At 49.2% G+C, this 20262-nt stretch overlaps 6 protein-coding genes across 6 annotated transcripts; 4 read left to right on the plus strand and 2 right to left on the minus strand.

Annotated features, from left to right (window-relative positions):
• Positions 1-1262: 1262 nt before the first annotated feature.
• N7537_009311 (uncharacterized protein) lies at positions 1263-2821 on the plus strand (the record flags this gene model as incomplete). The annotated part of the gene is made up of 2 exons (XM_056900365.1): positions 1263-1375; positions 1435-2821. 2 exons carry the CDS (start codon positions 1263-1265, stop codon positions 2819-2821), a joined length of 1500 nt encoding a protein of 499 aa, XP_056749033.1.
• Positions 2822-3608: 787 nt separating this feature from the next.
• Positions 3609-5191, plus strand: pigc (phosphatidylinositol N-acetylglucosaminyltransferase; the record flags this gene model as incomplete). The annotated part of the gene is made up of 2 exons (XM_056900366.1): positions 3609-3936; positions 4014-5191. 2 exons carry the CDS (start codon positions 3609-3611, stop codon positions 5189-5191), a joined length of 1506 nt encoding a protein of 501 aa, XP_056749034.1.
• A 923-nt stretch (positions 5192-6114) lies between these two features.
• On the plus strand, positions 6115-7593 carry N7537_009313 (uncharacterized protein; the record flags this gene model as incomplete). Its single annotated transcript, XM_056900367.1, has 4 exons — positions 6115-6191; positions 6253-6545; positions 6612-7215; positions 7269-7593. The coding sequence occupies 4 exons, from the start codon at positions 6115-6117 to the stop codon at positions 7591-7593; spliced, it is 1299 nt and encodes a 432-aa protein (XP_056749035.1).
• A 251-nt stretch (positions 7594-7844) lies between these two features.
• On the minus strand, positions 7845-11149 carry N7537_009314 (putative NRPS-like enzyme; the record flags this gene model as incomplete). Its single annotated transcript, XM_056900368.1, has 2 exons — positions 7845-10802; positions 10853-11149. The coding sequence occupies 2 exons, from the start codon at positions 11147-11149 to the stop codon at positions 7845-7847; spliced, it is 3255 nt and encodes a 1084-aa protein (XP_056749036.1).
• A 429-nt stretch (positions 11150-11578) lies between these two features.
• N7537_009315 (FAD-dependent oxidoreductase) lies at positions 11579-13638 on the minus strand (the record flags this gene model as incomplete). Its single annotated transcript, XM_056900369.1, has 4 exons — positions 11579-12483; positions 12539-12719; positions 12773-13169; positions 13223-13638. The coding sequence occupies 4 exons, from the start codon at positions 13636-13638 to the stop codon at positions 11579-11581; spliced, it is 1899 nt and encodes a 632-aa protein (XP_056749037.1).
• A 1398-nt stretch (positions 13639-15036) lies between these two features.
• Positions 15037-20043, plus strand: N7537_009316 (putative succinate-semialdehyde dehydrogenase; the record flags this gene model as incomplete). The annotated part of the gene is made up of 11 exons (XM_056900370.1): positions 15037-15226; positions 15308-15333; positions 15393-15429; positions 15487-15560; positions 15618-15997; positions 16059-16608; positions 16964-17051; positions 17111-18355; positions 18409-18503; positions 18714-19850; positions 19909-20043. The coding sequence occupies 11 exons, from the start codon at positions 15037-15039 to the stop codon at positions 20041-20043; spliced, it is 3957 nt and encodes a 1318-aa protein (XP_056749038.1).
• Positions 20044-20262: the final 219 nt, after the last annotated feature.

Below are 20262 nucleotides of genomic sequence, written 5' to 3' on the forward strand. Positions count from 1 at the left end.
AGAGAAATATTTTCTTTTTTTTTTTGGCTCTGAGCTATATGTTTTAATTGTCTCATTCCAGTTCTCTCGTGTTCTCTCGTGTTGCATATGATACTGGATGGCCAGTGTTGGCAGTCATAGTTCTCTACAGTTCTTAGCTAAGATTATACACGAGACGTTCGATGTAGGAACTCCCCGAGGTGGTTTTAGATGCTCTTTTTAGATATATACAAAGGCGGGTAAAAATTATAAACCGCATGGAGGACTTTTCTATGTATAAACAGAGATTGTATTGTTTTGTGGCCTCATCTAATATCCAGTAAGTAGTATTTTGAACAATAACCTCTTGGTAGTTGCTTTAGCAGGATCTAGGTGAGTTACGGAAGAGCTAAGCCAATCAATTTACTTCGAGTCTAGCCTATACTATGGTGTAGTTCTCGAAACAGATGAATGATGAATAATGATATAGTTAATGAAGCATTTTATTTCTGATCATTCGAGTTACCCTTGACTCCCATGCCTCTATCACTTATTGGGACACTGTTTACTTTACCTCATCACAAGCTTCGTCATAGGCCCAGTATCGACGGTTACCTGTATAATCTTCGAGCCGCTTTTTATTCGTCTGGAGAATAAAGTCGAAGCAAAAGCGTCACAATCGCCTGAAGTAGCAGCCGAATGGTTGAAAGATCTAACAGTGTCGTCTAGAATAATCATCGACTATATGAGTTACCGTCATTTAACCGTTAGAAAAGGACATCCAAAAAGAAATAGCGAATAATTATACAATATAGAACATCACGTTGGAGAAATATTCGATATTCCAGCCCTTTTTGCGGCGAACTATGTAATTATAACGGTCTCATTCCCGTTCTCTCGGTTGCATCTGATATTGGATTGCTGTGTAGCAATCCATTCATATTATGTCGTCTAGTCAGCACAGCACATCTTTCAATGTCACTTTGCTGACATCGTCATCTTCCAAGTCCCTCAACTCTTGTCCTCATCCTCATGGCCGTTCTTTCCAGTTTATTCTACTCCGGGCTTCTCTTCAAAAAGCCCTTAGGCTATCACCTAAGCTCCATATATTACTTACGTACATTGATCGCAATTTCACATCTATTGGGAGTTATTTGCATGGAGTTACTACTTCTTGCTTGTTACGCCACTCCTATTGTTTTTCTTCGTAGCTTCTTCCTCTCTCTCGTCTTTCTACCCTTTACTCATCTGTTTTATTCCTGCTCTACATTCTTTTTATCTTTTTTATCCTTATTCTCATCAATATGGCGGGAAACGGGGTTCATGAAATCGCGAATCAGCTGGAAACCCTCACAGCACAATCTCCAGCTGCTCAGGGCGCGTCCCACGTCTCAGCTTCTCAGGTTGAGGTGACCGAGTATGCCTCTCGGGACTCCTTTCTCAATGCACCAGAGGGACTGACACACGAGTTTCTAGTTCAACTGAGTCTGATCTCACCGATATCGATGAATCACTCATGCAAGATGATGTCCCTAAGTCTCAGTCGGTTTCGACCGAAAGTCATTTCATAAATCCTACTGCTCCCCGGGTGAGCTATCAAGTCTCCACATCTGGCGAAGTCATGATTATGGAAGAGCCCCGAACTCCCAATCCAACCGCCCCTTCTCCTGTGCCTCGGTCTAGCCCTCCTGCTGCGTTCCTATCTTTCGATCGGCTTGCTCAGGGATTACCTGCAAAGCCGGCAACCACTCCTAATATCCAAACAATTCAGCCTCCGTCTCTGGCCATAGAGCGCATCATGGGCCCAAAGCAGCCGATCCCGGCGCGAATCCTCGAGCTTCTCGAGGAGTGGCATGAAAATGCTCCTGATACCGAACATCCTTCGGCTTCGACTGGTCGTGCCCTAGCTACTTGGAAGAATTTCAAAGCCTTCAGTGATGATGGCGATGAGTGCGAGTTATCTATATTTCAGATATCACTCAAAACTCAGACCCGACGCACCGTGACATACCGAATTATGATATTGCACTTCCAGAATGGACCCGAGGAACTTATCGTGTATGGACAACCCCGGTCGAAGTTCAGAGGAACCTTGACCAAGGGTACGAAAGGAGTGTACCTACTGGACTGGCTCGAGACCGAGAAGAAAGGTGAAGTCCAGGCTTGCGGCTTGAAACTGTGGAGAACGGATGAGAAGAAAATTACGTTCAGTCCACACATGTTTGATAATGGACGGAAATGCACTCGGCTCCCAGGGGCCAATGATATTTTTAACACGCGTCTGACAAACACTACCCCAAAGAAGCAGTCCAATGCAAATGACGACAACGAGGATGTCGGGTCCAACTCATCCGAACCACCATTTTCCCCCTTGAGGTCTAAGCTCCAAGCTTCCACCGCCAGTTATTTCAACGCAGAGAACGATAATGGAAATAAAACCACAGTTGCCTCACGCCCATCGTGGTACAAGACCCTTTCGCCCATTCCGACATTCGATAGTCACAATGAATTACGTTCTCTTGAGAGTCCTTGGAAGCCCCAAAAGAGGCGCCGCAGCATACTGAACTCCACTTATGACGCCTCCGTCCCTATTCGCTACAAGCTGATGTCGGATGTGTCGGAGCAGGTCCGCGTTTTCAAGACCCACGATGCAAAGGTCCTATTCCAAAAGGCTCAAGAGTTTTACAAAGGCATGGACAATCGCACGGGACTGCTGTGCACTGTTTCTGGTATCGAGGAAGTGCGATACGTTGGGGATGGATGTGTTGATGAATTTGATATCCTTCAGGAGGATATCCGGAACTCTTCTAGTCCTGGTGATAAAGATCCCGTTGTCGAGGTGAAACCTGCAATGGGCTTTTAGATTCCGGATAGATGGTGTGTTCCCGAAAGGTCATTGAGCAATAACTTGATCCATAGCTGCTCCTCGTCATTCTTGATGTGATCACCCTGGTGACCATCATGGCAAATTTGGCCTGTGTATTCTGCGACAAGAAAGCTTCATCCAAACTTGTGGAACTCCACGCGTGTGCGTGCGTGTATGTATGTGTACCTACATTTGAAAAAGAAAATCTAAAAAGAAGGACATTTGTCCGATCATCGTCGTCTTCATAATGTATCGAAATCAGGTCAAAATTGGGGGATTCTCAGAGCTAACTATTGCTAGGCATTAATCTATCGTATTTTCCAAGCTTGATTGCAGTCCCATTTCTTATTTCTCTTGAGACGAGTGACTAGGGAGATTTACTATGCGTTTGAGGCTTTATTTTGTTAACTTTGCTGGTTTTAGAGACAATATCTAGGTTATGGTTGTTGACAAGGATGAATATATATCTTTTGAGATTTCAAGTATAAAGATATTTACACTTTGATAAAGTGTACATATATGAGCACAAATCCAATATTTCTAACGACTCCGAAAGTCAAGAAATTGATTTGAACTCCTCTGTCCCACCTAAGAAATGAATCCCAGTGACTTGTCCAACCCCGAAGAAAGGGTTGATGAGGTCACGTGTGTGTATAGATAACTGCTGAATCAGCCTTTAGATGCCCGCAGGTCACGCGCCCTGGTTACAAGCCGTTACATCTACATTACAACGGACTTATTTTCTTCTCACGCCATGCCCCGAGGCTAGTTGCAGTTGTGCTCGATGACGTCTCCTCCCTCGTTAGACCCTTTCCCTCCCCCGATTCCTGTCGATACCCATCCCAATCGCGCCCCGGGGTCCAAGTCTCCTGAGCTCGAACGGTCCCTCCCCGACCCCAATCGACTAGCGCCCGAAGATGCATACTTCGCGCCTTCACTCTCGCGCGCCCAGTCAGCGCCTAGAAACTACGAGGAAAATCTGCGGTCGATGAACGGCGAGAGCAGTGCCCATATTGGGTCTGCTGCGGCGTTGCGGAAAAAGTTGGGCAGTGCTGGACGGCGTCGAAAGCGGAAGAGTGCTTGGAAGAAGTTGCTTTGGGTTAAGCAATCGTGTATGTCTGCTTGTGGGCTCGGGCCCTGTACAAAGTTCGAAGTTGGTGTTGCGCTGTTGCTGACGGTTGATTTGTAGATCCGGATAACTATACCGACACGGAAACGTTCCTCGACCACCTTCAGCGTAATCCTCGGGTGCGCCCGTACGATTTCTGGCCTCTGGTGGCAGATTCGACTGTGATAGTCCAGCATGTCTGCTCGGTGGTTATCTTCGTTTGTTGCTTCGTCAGCATTGTCCAAGATCGAGTGAGCCCTGTCTCAATTGTCTGCTGGGGAAGTGTTGGTACGGCTGTGGGCTGGATTCTGTGGGATAATTGGATCTGGAAGGAGCATGAGGAATCCGTGCCAAGTGCAGATGGGATTACTGGAGGCGACGATGGATCCAGTTCGATTTCTTTTGCTAGCGCCGTCGATACGCCCGCCGATGATACACAATCCGACGATACCAAGACGAACGCCATTCACGGCCTCGGGCTGTCTATGGCCGGGAATGACTCAAAAGAACAATTCGCCCGTCGCAGTGCGGATTTCAGCGAACGCATCGACACAGTGACTCATTTGACAGGGCAGAGTGGTGTGCCGTCTGCTCCTGGCAGCTCCATCATTGGCACCACGGACCCGTTCATATCGCAGGATACCCACCGTGTTTCGACGCTATCACCGCGCAACCGTCAACGCTTGACTACGGTCAAGTCAGCGTTCCTTATTTACTTCGCCCTCCTGGGCCTCAGTCCTATCCTGAAATCTCTTACCAAGTCCACCGCCAGTGATTCTATCTGGGCGATGAGCTGCTGGCTTTTAATCATGAATATATTCTCTTTCGACTATGGGAGCGGGGAAGGCGCAGGCGCCACCACCAAGTTCCCTGCCTCTTTGTCCACCAACGCAGCTGTGATGGCTTCTACCGTGCTCGCGTCCCGGTTGCCTTCTACGACACACGTGTTCAGCCTCATGCTATTCTCCATGGAAGTATTTGGGCTATTCCCCATATTCCGGCGTCAACTGCGACAGAAATCATGGACTGGTCATGTGCTCTTGACACTGACCCTTGTGATCGTTGCAGGTGGCGCTGTTGGGGTCACGCTGAGTGGTGGATGGGCAGCAGCCATCATTGGGTCTGTTCTAGGAGGCATCCTGACCGCGTTTGTGATGGGCGGGTGCAGCTGGTGGCTTATCAGCTTGCAGAAGTACAAAAACGTTGTGATCGGTCCCTGGGACCCTGCCCGGCCGATCATTCGGCGCCACTGGAACTAAGCCCCTATATTTGACTATTGATGACTTTTAGCGCCGTTGTAATATAGATTGTGGCGTTTGGTTGCATTTTGTTGTTGCTTATACCCCTAGGTCAATGTATCATTTTGAAACATCCTGAACGTTTCAAGTTCCATCCTTCCGTCGCTCAGCTTCGCCGAGTTTTGGCTCCTCGTCGAGTCAGATTTTAAGATGACTACTTTCCAGTGAATACTTCCAGAAACCTTATACATTGGATCCGGTTTTCGTCTCTATGATCATTGGGCACAACTAAAATCTAAGGGGGGAATGCGGGTTGAAGTGGGAATGAATGCGCAGATCGGGCTTACCAACCTTGTCCATCGTATACCGTCATTGACCATTTACTTTAAAAAAAAAAACCCTTAAATTTGAAAATGCCTCAATTGGAATCAATCAGGATCATGGTCCTTGAACCTATTTTTACCGTTTCAATTATTGGGGATAATATCTACCAGGCAGCCTCCTGAATCCCTTGGCATACCGCAGTCACTCCTTAGCGCCAGATGCCCTTTTTCAGCGCCTCGAATCCTGAATCCTTCTTTTCAGGGGTCTTACTGAATTATTTGATGGCAGAGCTGAACAGTGATACGACATTCCTTTTAGGAATGGCCCACATGCCCCGCATAGACTGATTAAGGCACATGTTCGACAGCCCGGAGACGATCATTCTGGCATGTTTTTGTGTTTGGGCGTTTTGCAAGACCCGATACAATATATACCTGACCTGATCTCCCTGACGTCTTACTCTATCCTTCCTTGTTCAGTTTTCTTTGTTTGCGGCTTGAAGCTGCTTTTCGACTCGAGACGACAGACTGTGTATCTGTTCATACATTGTTTCGATTACCGGATCCACCACCCGTCCTGTTTATAAACATATCAGGACTGTCGTCTAATAATTTCCCATCATGTTCAAACGCCTGGCACTTGGCCTGCTGGCCGTCCAGTCCGTGGCTGCTACACGCTTTGCCATGTACATTGACGAGTTAGTACAATCTTCTTCAATTTAGTCACTCTCCTGAGCCCACAGCTAATACCTATTCAAGATACCATGTTACCGACCTCCCGAGTCAGAACAAGACCCAGGGCATTGACTACGCGATCATGAGTTTCGCTGCCTCGAAGTTGTTTAACTCGGACTCGCCCGAACCCTACAAGCCATTCGAGTCCCCTGAGACCATGCGCAAGCGCTTTAGCCCCGATACCAAGCTAATGGTCGCCATCGGTGGCTGGGGTGACACCGCTGGCTTCTCCGAGGGAGCAAAGGATGAGGCTTCGCGCACGCGATATGCCAAGAATGTCGCTTCGATGCTTGACGCACATGGATTTGACGGTGTCGGTAAGACATCCAAACAAAACTTTCCACATTTTAAAAGTGGGTGGGTTTATTAAATTTTATTTGCAGATATTGACTGGGAATATCCCGGCGGCAACGGCCAAGACTACAAAGACGTTCCGAACTCTAAGAAAGTGGGCGAGATCGAAACGTACCCTCTATTCCTCGAAGCTCTCCGCAAGGCAATTGGCGACAAGGTTCTCTCTATCGCAGTCCCCGGTCGTAAGCAGGACTTCATTGCCTTCACTAAGGAGCAGGGTCCTAAGATCTTCAAGTCTGTCGATATGGTCAATGTCATGACTTATGATTTGGTTAACCGCCGTGATAACGTTACCGACCACGCTAGCGGTGTTCAGAACTCTCTAGACACTATCAACGAATATCTCGCTATTGGGGCTGATCCCGAAAAGCTAAACCTTGGCTTCGCGTACTACGCTAAGTGGTTCACCACCGACCCCCACTCCGATTGTGATGAAAACCCCCTCGGCTGCCATCTCGTCAAGCTCGAGAACGACGATGGAACAGACAATGGCAAGTCCGGTGCTTTCACTTTTGAGGCTAGCAATGTGGCTGCTGCACCTAAGGGTCTAAAGGACAGCACCGATGGAACGTGTGGATTTGGAGCGAAGGCCAAGTGCCCATCAGGACAGTGCTGCAGTGCTTCCGGCTACTGGTATGCATAAATATCAACTGCTTCCGATTGATATCTGAACTAACTATGTATAGCGGTACTACCGATGAGTTCTGCCAGGCTGGTTGTCTCTCGGACTACGGTACTTGCAAGGGTATCTCTATCACCGACTCATGGCGCAAAGCCCAGAAGGATGGCAAGAACGACGAGAAGGGAGGTGGTAAGTACTACTTCGACAGCGAGAACAACCTCTTCTGGACCTGGGATACCCCCGAGTTTATTGCCCGCAAGTTCAAGGAAATTGTCGCGGAGAAGAAACTTGGTGGTGTCATGGCTTGGAGCTTGGGAGAGGATACCTACAAGTTTGAGCACTTGCAGGCTATGCAGGAGGGTGTTGAGTCTCTTTCTACCAAGGCTTAGAGACCCTGTGACTAGGTAACTAGATGCAGTTACTGTTGACAATGAGTCTTTGGAGCTAAACTTGTGAAATAATATACCAAATTGCTTTTACTGTCCTAAAATCAGCGATTGATTACTTGATTACTTCGTTTTATTACTACGCCTCGCCTGTTGCTCTCATATTCACTATCCATGTCGCTATCGTCATATTAATATTCTCAGTGGGATATCACGACAAAAATTCAAATCATCCTTCTATTCTCCGTTCAGTACTATGTTGTCCATCGATTCATCCACGACTCAATATACCTCTGTATCAAACCACCAGCAATGGGGTCCTCCACAAGAGCCAAAAAGGGGCAGTCTTGAACTGTGTGCTCAGTTTCAAATGCAAGTCCAACCTCCCCATTCCCCTCCTTTCCTGCACCAGGGCCATCTGTCTTCGGCTGGCCATGACTTTGATACTTAGACCTCCAGAAATCAACAAGTTTAACACTTGGATTCTTCTCTGGATCCTGCTCACTACTCTCCAATCTCTTCAACCACTCCTGCGGAGACACAACCTCAAAGTCCGGTAAGACTGATCTCTCCCTCAAAGCAGGAAGCAAATCTCCCCTCCAGCTAAAAGCCTTCGGATTAACCAAATGGTACACCAAGTTGACATTGGAAGACCCAGCGCCATTCATGGCAATATCCGAAATAGCCTGACCACATTGATCAACAGGCAACCAACTCACCCGCTCATTAAGTTCCGGCAATGCACCTGTCGTCAACGCACTCCGGAACATGAGCGCAACAGCCTCCGTCTCATTCCATTGCGCGCTAGCTGTGTCGCCGCCAAGCTGACCGATTCTCAGAACGCGGGCTTGCATACCTGTCTGGCGCATAGCGTTGCGGGTGATGTGTTCTGTTACCAGCTTTGATCTTCCATAGCCCGTTTTTTGTGCGTGGTCCAAGTTTTCAATCACGGTCTCGGGAATCGAGGCTGGTTTGGGGGTATTGCTTGCAGCGCTTACACTTGAGCAGAAGAAGAAGCGGGCTGGTGAGGGTAGGCGGGAGCGCAGGCAGAGGTTGATGAGGTTGTATGTTCCGCGGATATGCTGCTGCTCGAAGGATCGTACACCCAGGTTGAAGTTCACGGCCCAGGCGCTGTGGATAACGCATGTCAGAGAGGAGAGTAAGTGTTGCAGATCGTGGTCTTTGAGACCGAGATTGGACTGAGATATGTCGCCAGGGACGGCATGGAGCTTTGCGGCTTCGGTATCAGTGAGAACGATATTGCGATCAGCTAGCGATTTATAGAGACGAGCTCCTGCCGCTGCTTGTCCTGGTGCACGCACGACTGCCCAAACTTCGGAGATTGTTGGCCGTTTCAATAATTCTGAGACAATGAAGGCTCCCAAATTTCCGGTTGCACCGGTCACCATTACCACCTCTGTTTCTGGTGTTTGGATGATGGTTGGGAAATGTTGAGTGAAGTGGGAGTACTTTTCGATCATTTCACGCATGGACTCAAGCTCATCCTCCTTCTCAAATCCTTCACCAGTTCGCAGTTGGTAGAGGTGCTTCGCAAGTGCGTTGACAGTGCCTTTCTCGAACACAATGTTCTGCGAAAGCTGATCTGCCTGCTCACCAACATCAATATCACGCATGATACACCTCCAAATTTGTGTTGTCTGCAAGCTGTCGATTCCAGCCGAGAAGATGTCGGCCTCAGCGCTGGGTATCTCTACGCCCAAGTCTTCGCTGAATCTTGAAAGGAGCCAATCCTCCAATTCTGTAACGCTGAGCGCGAGGTAACCTCTTTTCTGGCCACTCCCTTCGAACCTGGCATATACCTGCTTGATATCCTCCTCGAATTGCTGATAGACCTGCGCGCGTATACACGTTCCTTTGTCAGTTCTAGGGTACACGACATCAGCACCCTTGATCACGACGAGCTCCTTCGGGATACGGGAGAACGTCTCGGCCCGAGCATTTGCCGCTTCAACAGCTGGCCAGATAGCTTCCAAGAATTCGTCGTCGCTCAAGTGAGGCACCTTACCAGGCGCGCGGAAAATCAAAGCCCCAGGCACAGTTCGCTGGAAGCCGAACACAACGCAGTCACTCACGATAGGCTCTTCTCTAACGCGGCCTTCAATTGGAATAGGAAGCACCTTTTCACCATTGACCAACGTGATTCGATCATCCAGCCGACTCAAATACTTATAATAATTGCTCTTCTCTGGATCCGGGTGCCTGGTGAACAAATCGGCTGTCCTGAAAGAGTTCTCTGGGTTCTTTGCGTTATACGGTGGCTTTGAGTTCGAAGGACCCTTGCTCGGCAGGCCGTCTAATGCAACACATTCAAAAACCCCAGGCGAGATCTCATCCATCAAAGTGAGGTCTGCAACAGGACGGTGCAGTCGCATATATTGCCACTCCTTATCTTCCGGAGCTCGGAAAGACGTCATGATCTGTCCTGTCTCCGTCGCTCCATAATTAGCGACCAGATTGACGCCCTGTGCCACAAGACGGTCGCCAAGATCGTCTGGGCAGCTGGAGCCACCATACAGGACGAGCTGCGGGCGGGCCAATGCTTGGATGCCTTCTTGCTTTTCTGCCAGTAGTTTGATCACATATGGCACAGCGCTGATTTGCTGCGGCTTGGCCACCTGGAGCGCATCGAAGAGATTTTGGTATGTGACTGGAAGAGAATGATTTCCCAGGTACGCTGGTGCTCTTGTAAACAATGCTCGTCCAAGCTCCATCAGAGCATGAGAGTGGAAGAGTGGGCTGATAGTGAAGAGGCGCAGGCCGAAGCTCTTGCGGAAATTGGCTAGCGTTTGAAGGTTGGTAAGGAAGATGGGCTTCGGGAAACCGGTACTCCCAGAAGAATGTAGGATCCAGGCAATCTTCTTGCCTTCTCGTGAGGGATTTGCACCGGGGCGTTCAAAGCGAGGGTTGCTAACGGGACGGTTGAACCAGTCCTTCCTCTGCAGTAGAGAGAAGCTACTGCAACCGGGACGTTCGGTACAAATATCAGTTACAATTTGCTGGAACTGCTTGGTGTTGATAATATGACTGCAATTTGCCATGTCCATTAGCCGGGCATAAGCTGGGGCTGTGAGACGTGTAGACAAGAAAAGCACAGCATAGCCAAGGCGATTCAGCGCGAAGAAAGTCACCACGACCTCAAAGCTAGATCCAGCTAGCATAGCGACAACAGGCGCTTGTTCGAGGCTTGGGTCCTAAGGGATGATTAGTGGATGTTGACACAAAAATATGGGTTTCTTCTTACTGCTGGTACAAGTCCTTGCTGCATGTAAAAGCGAACAGCGACATCAGTGTACCGATCGATGTCTCCCGCTGTATGATCCTCGAAATCAGCCGCTCCTCGAATTGGGTAGCATATTAGAGGCCGTTGTGCCTCATCTGGCTGAGCAGCATGGGATTTCAAAAGGCCATCGATGGTTGCAAATTGTTCAAACGCTGGCCACTGGGAGTGAAGCGTGCCGTTCAATAGCCGAGTCGCGATATCTTTGGTCTGGAGTGGCTGTACGCCCGCTTCAGTTGTCGTAATAGTTATTGTAGCCATGATGGTTGTGTAAATTATAGTTAGTAGTTCATTCGCTCGAGATGGTTTTATATCTGGCGGAAAAGCCCCACGTTGGGGTAATCCCACGCATCGCGGGTGCTTTTCCGGGTTTCCGACTTGATGCCCCCGGAAAACACTTTCCCCCGGTTTTGGATATCCATCCTATTTTCCAAGTACCAATTTAGGGCTCATGTGAGCGTTGGTCAAATTAGGCTGTATCTCAATGATAGGTGCGGTGTTTAACAACTTCGCCATATGGCATGAGACCAGCCCTGTTTGGGGTTGATGGCTCGGATACCCGAGATGGATAAGGCACCGGTAATTATTGCTCATCCGCAAAAGGAACCCTTTTATACTTGTTCTGTACATAAATAATTTCTATAAATGATTCACTGTACATATTTAGATTCTAATATACATGCCATCATCTCAAACACGGCACAGCCGACCATTCTGATCCGGAAGACCGTCAAGGCTCTTCACAACCCAATCCTCACTTCCAACACCAGTAGGCGCATAAAATAGGCCAGTAGGGTCATACCGTTGCTTCAGGCTATACAAGCGGTCGTAATTGGTACCATAGAAAGCCTGCTGGAAGTGCGGCTCCTGGATATCCGACTCGGACATGTACGCGCCAGAGTCAGGGCAGACAGCACGCCACTTGCCGACAACCTTGGTGAGGCCATTCATCTTGACTTTAATATCGGCATTGGAGGTGGTATTCGTCCAGGATGTGGATGTGATGGCGTGCATCAGAGTCTGGCGGAACGCCGGGTTTGCCGAGTTCGGAGTGAAGCCCTCCTGCAGCTCGGCTTTCATGTTGAATGCGAGCAATGCGAAGCCGTCAGTGATTGTGGCACGCAGGGCATTGAAGGTCGCATTTAGTAAGGTGGGGGTTTCCCAATTTGCGCGTGGGAAGAGGCGAGAGCCGGTCATCATGGTCGATGAGGCGACTATTTCGAGGGGGAATCCGGCGTTCCAGGCGTCGTGGAAGTTGTCGTAGTAGGTTGTGTTTGGTTGGAATGAGATGCCCAGATCATGGAGGTCATCATACCACGGCTTGACTAGAGCATTAAACTCGTCCACAGTGTGATTGACAGCGAAGAAGGGGTTCATCATGAAGGTGAAGGCGCCAGGGCCTGTCGGCAACACCCAAAAGTAGGCGTAGGTACCAGCGTCGGCGTGGGCTGGGAAACGCGACAAGTATGATCGGACGCCAGCCCAGAAGGTTTCCACAGAGACATTCTTGCTAGTAGAGAAGTTGAATGTCGAGACGGTCACACCGACTTTGGGGTACACACGAGAGATCAGCGAAGTGACAACTCCGTAGGTTCCTGGTGGGAATCTGTTAAACTAAATCTCGAGAAGAGAATACGAGAGCAAACATACCACCGCCGCCACCACGCAGAGCCCAGAATAGATCGCTGTCACTTTCTTCGGTCACTGTGACGAAGCGTCCATTGGCCAGTACGACCTCAAGAGCCAAAACTTGGTCGGCAGCCAAGCCGTACACGCTGGACATGGGTGAGTGGCCGCCGCCGAGAACGTAGCCACCGGCAACACCGACAGTCTAATACAGTCAGACTTTTTGTGTAAATATTGATATTGAAATGATCAACTCACCTTGCCTTCACCACCAATAGCAGTGAATCCAAGTTCCTGGCCCTTTTCATAGACCTCAAAGGCCTGCACACCTGACCCAATCTTAACAGCTGGGCCCTGGTAGCCCGAACCACAATATTTCTCATAGTATTCAAATTCCTTGAGATTGTGGGTCCAAATACCCAAAGCACCAGCACCGGTTGATTTTCCATTGAAGTCATGGCCGGTGTTCTTAACGACCAGACGGATGTCTGCATTGCGTGCAAAGTTGACAGCAAGCTGGATCTGAGCCACATTGCTGACATTCACAGCATAGCTGCTGTAGCCACCCACCGTGCAAGATGCAGAGGAATTGGTAGTGGGCAGGCAGCTTCTTCCCTCAAACAATGGCCACATTGCCGATGCCGGGTCCGCAGCACTAATGGAGTCAGTATATATAATGTATATGTACCCTACACAGGGTTTACTAACTGAAGATGAGAATCGGTCCACTGCGAGCTGATTCTTGCGCACTCCTCGCTGTCGTATTCCGGCCATGAAGAATAGCAAGACGCTGCCAGGGGCACTGTCTTAATGAGCGCACCGCCTAGGAGGTTATCCAAGGCCGACCATGCAGACTGCGATGGCCATTGGTGGTCACCAGGGAAAACCTTGCATTTTCTTGTAGGGCGCGTGGGCTTATAAGCGCCATGACTCCCAAATTTAACCAGGGCTGACTGGTTAGGGCTGAGCTTCGCAATGTCACGATCTGTCAATTGGAGCTTTTCGCTGTCAAATAGCGGTGCACCAGCTATAGAGGCAGGTGAAACCTGTCCGACAAGGGCTTCTCCAGGTGTTACTAGTAGGAGAGCACCGATCAAAATGCCCGTCATGAACGAAGGGGCCATGGTGAGCGTGTGAAAGGGAAGAAGCTATACCCGAGATCGGGAGGACTGAGAAAAGTGGCTAACTTGGATTTTTAAATCAAATTCCCGACGTTCCCTAGCTTAAGGTGTACCTAGTACGATGTATGGAGTACCTAACGTGAATAGTACATACTTCCGTTTATCATGATGTTGACATCCAAGAGGAAAAGCTTGCTACCTCGCCCCACGGCAATTTACAGTGTCTCAAGCCCTCTCCCACTCCACTCTCGCGCGTCTCTTCCAACGAGGACTAGAAGATGAAGCTAGAGCCAGATGGAGCGTTTGCTCCGGATCTCTCGGAATTTTCTAAGCCACGCTTTATCTGTTACGCCCGATGTTATTGGAGAATACATCGACTGAGATTGTCGCCATTAGTTTCCTTCTATTCAGTGCCTCGTAATCGTTATGGCGCAAGCGCTACTTGTACACGCGAATACGGTCTTTCTTCTCGGCTTGACTCTAATGAGGCCACCATTTGGTCTAATCCGAGTCCATTCTTCCTCTCCATCATTCGTGATCCACTATGCTCCACTTAAGTAGATCCGATCTGCTGGCTGGGCAATGAGAAACCCGTGAGGCAAGGGACTAGGAGAATGCTGCATTTCATCTAATTTGGCCAAGAGTGAACACAAAATAATAATAATAATACAAGTCTGCTAACCGATGAAGCAGAATAATTTCATCGTGGGGGCCAAATGTTATATCCGAGACATTCAGCTCTTAAACCAATCAATGCACTCATTTCATGGCGTCGCTAAGGTTTGATCCTTCATAGAATGTACCTTTGCACACATTACTTTACTGATTGGTGGGATTAGGTACTTATCCAATGTTTAATACCGCCATGAATGTATAATTGAGGGAGTTCTCGTGTACTCCCCCTTTTCGCCCCCTTGCAAGGATGAGCTGCATCTAACGCTGCAAGAACAACTAAGTTCCCCACTAGTTTCCAAGAGCCGACTGTTCTCTGCACTAGCTGTTGACTCGGATATTGCTCCGTGTTATGAATAATTTCTAGAGGCTGGGGCTTTGGAACTTACATTAATCGTACGGAGTACGATTCAACAATCGACCACTCAGACGACAGCGAGGTGACAAATGACCTGGCTTTTCGGCTAGAATTGGGGCCAGAACATCACTCCAATCTAAATGGACGCATTAAGCCTTTGCACGCCATCCATTATTGGCTCTCCTCTTAATTACCGGCGTCAACGGACATGGAACCAATTGGGAGACGGAAGACCACCACCCAAATCGGTTGAACCAATAATGTGTTTGTCATGAAAGGTCTGGAAGGGCGCCCGAATCCAGAGAACTAAAGCCAAAGAAGTGGACCTTTGTTGCCGACCCTGACTGGCTATGGTGACCACAATAACAATCATGCATCTTAAGATTGAGGGGGCAGGCTGTTCGAGAAATCTGACGCTCTTCTGGGGGGAATGCACGATGATTGACGACCATTATCAAAGAACCGCCCTAGGTATCGTGGTCGCATTCACGATTCTGGGTGGCATTACAGTTCTACTTCGGCTCTGGAGCCGATGGTTATCACGATCGGCACTGACAATCGGTATGGAACCAATCCTCCCGTACTCCAGATCGATACTAGACTTGGACTGTTAGAAGTAGTTGCTAACGACGCTCCTTATAGATGACTATTTAATCGTCGTGGGATATGTACGATTTTCAGATCTCCGGATCTTTGAAGAGTGTATGCTAAACATGTCTTTTCCTAGATCATCGCTCTCTCCCAATCTGTTACCTCGTGGTTCTGTAAGTGATTCAGTTAAGAGGTATAAAGCGAACAACCGCTAATTTGAGCAAAACCAGACATCAAAACCAACTATGTCGGCATTCACATCTGGGATGTTCCCAAACACTACAATCCCAGACCTGGGCTGAATGTGAGTCTACTACACACCTCCCATCGTAGACCAGAGAGACTCACAAAAAAAAAACAGTGGAACTTCGCAAATCAACTCCTCTACAATCCAGCCTTGACCGTGGTAAAACTGTCGATCTTGTTATTCCTGCGCCGACTCGATTCACGCTCACGGGTGATCAAATACCTCATCTGGAGCTCCTTCGCCATAGTAACCAGCCTTTTCACCGCTGTCCTCCTCGTCGACATTTTCCAATGCAACCCAGTAGCATACGTCTACGACATGACGATCCCGGGCGGGAAATGCATCAACCAAGGCGCGTTCTACGTCTCAACCGCAGCGCTAAATCTCTTCACCGATATAATGGTCCTCTCAATCCCGATCATAATCACCGCGCGCCTGCAAATGCCCGTCCGCCGTAAGATCGCTGTGTGTATCATCCTATGCCTAGGTGGAGTGTAAGTAAATCCCCAAATCCAACCCGTTCTACAATAATCTAACAACCCGTCCAACGCACAGCGCAACCGCCATTGGAGTCTGGCGCATCGTAATCCTCGCCCAAGGATTCCTCTCCCACACTCCAAACCCAGACCCAACCTACTCGATCGGATTCTGCAGCTCGGCTGTCGAAGTAAACATCGCCGTGGTAACAGCCTGCGGTCCATCCCTGAAAGCCATCAGCAGCAGGTTCCTCCCCAGAATTCTCGGCAGCTCGCGTAACGGGAAATCCACATACGGCGCCGGTACTGGCTCCGGAAGCGGCGTTGGGTCGCGCAGACTCCGCTCGAATATCTTCAAGTCCAAGTCTACCTCACACACCCAGCCATCAGCGTACTCCGTCCCCGGCGCGGATTACGAGATGGCGGATCCGCTAGGCGGGCCGCGTGTTGATATTGCTGGAGATTTTGAGATGCGTAAGTATAAGCGTGGTGGGGATAGTTCTAACGGGAGTTTAAGTGATGATGGTAAGGGGATTATGAAGACGACTGATATCTCGGTCGGATATAGTATGGAGCCTAGAATGGATGGTCGGTCGCAAGAAGGCAGACCGGCTAGTGTTGATAGTTTGGTTTAATACTTCACATATATACGATTTTTTATGCAAATAGCCAATAGCCAATAGCCTACTTGAAGAAGAAGGATATCAAAATGGGCCGAGGATCTACTCCAATTTCGGATGAGGGGTCACCTCCAGGGTATATAAAGGGTATGTGGTTTCCCCTCTTCTTATAAACATCACTTGTCGGTGAATTTAGTTATTCTACCCTGATCTGATATTCAAATCATTTTTTTTATTCATCAATATGGCGACTCAGTATGAGCTACCATTCAAGGTATGGCTTCTATCCCTCTATTCCTGTCCCGCGGGGTAATCGGCGAGATGTCCGAAGCGTTGAACAAAACGCTAACTCGATTTTCTACAGCTAGCGGATCCCAGTCTGCTGAAATTTGACTCCATAATCGGCGACAAATGGGTCGGCGCAAAGAGCGGAAAGCGCTTTGAAGTCCTCGGTAAGTCACTTCAAGCTCTACATCCAACATAAAGACCACAGCTAACATATCCCCCTCAGACCCCGGCACCGACAAAGCATGGGCCAGCTGCCCTGCAAACGCAGCAGAAGATGTCTCTGCCGCCGTTGAAAACTCCCATGCAGCCTTCGAGCAATTCCGCAAAGTCAACCCGCGCCAGCGCGCAAAGTGGCTACTCGAATGGCACAACCTGACTGTCGCAGCCCGCGACGACCTCGCTCAGATCGTAACCCATGAAACCGGCAAACCGCTGGCAGAAGCATACGGCGAGATCGACTACTCCCTCGGCTTCCTATGGTGGTTCGCCGGAGAAGCAGAGCGCATCCAGGGTAGTGTATCAACGGCGGCCGCGCCGAACCGTCGCTTGTTCACTATCAAGCAACCGATCGGCGTAGCAGCCGCCCTCGTCCCATGGAACTTCCCCATTGCCATGGTTTTGCGGAAAGTCGGTGCCGCGCTGGCGGCTGGCTGTACGATGGTTGTTAAGCCTAGTCCCGAGACGCCGATTTCTGCGCTCGTGTTGGCAGAACTGGCGCAGCGGGCTGGTATCCCTGCTGGTGTATTGAATGTGCTTACTACGGATTTGGAGAACACACCTGCGCTGAGTGAGGCGTTGTGCAAGCACCCGCTTGTTAAGAAAGTGACTTTTACAGGTTCGACGAGGGTGGGTAAGTTGGTTGCTTCGCACTGTGCACATGGTCTTAAGAAATTGACTCTCGAGCTGGGCGGAAATTGTCCTTTCCTTGTTTTCGACGATGCCAATCTTGACCAGGCGGTCGAGCAGCTTATGTTGCTGAAATGGCGTCATGCCGGCCAGGCTTGTATCACTGCCAATCGGATCTATGTGCAGGCCGGGATTTATGATCGCTTTGCTGCTCTTCTGAAGGAGCGCACTGCTGCAATTGTTGTTGGCCATGGTGCCGTGAATGGTACCACGATGGGGCCGTTGACGACGCCGCGGAGTATTGACAAGGCCTCTGCGCAGGTTGAGGATGCTCGTCGGCTCGGTGCTGATGTTATCTTGGGTGGTAATCCTGTGGCGTCGAAGCCCGGTTATTTCTTCGAGCCTACTATTCTCTCGGGAATGACGGAGGAGATGCTCATCTCGCAAGAAGAATCGTTTGCGCCTATTGCTGCACTTTACCGGTTCGAGACCGAGGAGCAGGCTGTCAAGCTGGCTAATGATACCAGCATGGGTCTGGCTAGTTATGCTTTCACGAAGAACATCGATCGCATGTGGCGTCTCTTGGAGAACTTGGAGGCGGGAATGATTGGAATGAACACAGGTGAGTTTTCTACTAATATTTCTACGAATAACAAGTCTAATTCACTCGCACAGGCAATTCATCGGCTGCCGAGTCGCCTTTCGGTGGTCTCAAGGAGTCTGGTTATGGCAAAGAGAGTGGGAAGGACGTGGCTGTCAATGAGTACTTGGTTACCAAAACGGGCACTTTGACAATTGAAGGGCAATATTGAGCATTCCATGATCTGTATAGATCATCTCTACCAGATTGAAATGAAACTTATGAATATTGTATTTGCTTCAATGTGACTGGTCAACTGAATCCACTTTACTTCCATTGTAGATCGAAATGGATGTTCTGATTGGCTATACACAATCTGGGGAGATCTTTTCAATATCAGATTTTCTTCACTGCACACATCTTCAATATTGTCATTATGGACAACCTTAGTCCTCTACGAAACCTGATTCAGTCCCACCCACTCATCGACCACCATGCGCACAACCTATTGAACCGCGAGTCAGCCACCGACTACGACAATTACCCAATCGAGGCCATCACCTCCTCAGCAGACGGTCGGGCCCTAGAAAATGCCCGCACCACCCTCCCCTCACTGCGGGCCATAACCCAGCTCTCCAAGCTATACGGCCGCGCCTGCGAAAATTGGAATGACATCCAATCCGCCCACGATCAAAGCGTGCGAGAAGACTACGACGACTTGATCCGAAAGTCTCTATCAGGCACGCACGCATTGCTCCTCGATAACTACCTCAGGGACGACGAGGATATCGAACCTTCAACCTGGCACGATAGCTTCACTGTCTCGCCGACAAAGCGAATTGTGCAAATCGAAGCCCTGGCCGAGTCCACAATCCTGCAGGTCTCCAACGCGCGCAAGAACGGCGAATCAGTCTGGAACAATTTCCGACAGATGTTCCAGGATGCTCTCGGTGAGGCTTTGGATGATGCCAATATCGTTGCTTTCAAATCGGAAATTTCCTGTCGGACCGGATTAGATGTGGATCCGTATTCTTCTGATGATACCACACTCGGTGGGTCATTGATTCGCATCCTCGATTCTGGAACAACCAGGTCTGGGTTCGAGGTCAATGATAAACAGATCTGTGATTGGATTGTCCAGCAGACGCTGAAAGCGATCTCATTTAAGAAGAAAGCCGGCGTTGCGAAACCTTTGCTGTTTCACACTGGCTTGGGAGATGATCGGATTAATCTTTTGCGGGCGAACCCTGCTTGTCTGCAGCCTTTAATCGCGCAGTACGCTAGTGCGGATATTGTGTTGTTGCATGCTGGATACCCTTACACGCGCGAAGCGGGTTATCTCGCTGCTGCTTACCCCAATGTCTATCTTGATCTTGGGAAGGTGTTTCCCATGGTTAGCCGCGAGGCGCAGACTAAGGTCCTGAGAGAGAGTTTGGAGATGGCGCCTACCAACCGTCTGCTCTGGAGTACTGGTGGCCAATTTCACCCGGAGACGTTTTGGTTGGCTAATCAGCAGTTCCGCCAGGCTCTTGAGATGGTTAGTTACAAGCCTTCTTTCTACTAGCCTTGACTGATGCTTATTTTCTGTCTTATAGGTACTCGTCGATTATGTTCAGCAGAGCGACTTCACTGCGACTCAGGCCATGAAGGTAGCTGCCGACGTTCTGTTCTATAACTCCAATCGCCTTTACAGCCTCAACCTGACTCCGTCATACACACCCGGAGAGTAAATCGTTCATTATGCAGGAATTCACAGGTATGTCCATGTCTTCAATTTCTATTCACTAGATGGATTCACTAGATGGATACTGACAATTACTCACCAGCTGATGCTTCTAATCTCGCGCTATCCCAATGCACAGTCGTCGGGTATTGCCAACGCGGTTTCCAAAGTCGATCACCGATCACCGAGAGTCTAAGTTCTCTCAAAGGTGACACTGGCCTGCACT

Source organism: Penicillium hordei, assembly GCF_028827395.1.
Source record: "Penicillium hordei strain IBT 12815 chromosome Unknown utg000005l_segment0_segment0, whole genome shotgun sequence".
Taxonomy (NCBI): Eukaryota; Fungi; Ascomycota; class Eurotiomycetes; order Eurotiales; family Aspergillaceae; genus Penicillium; species Penicillium hordei.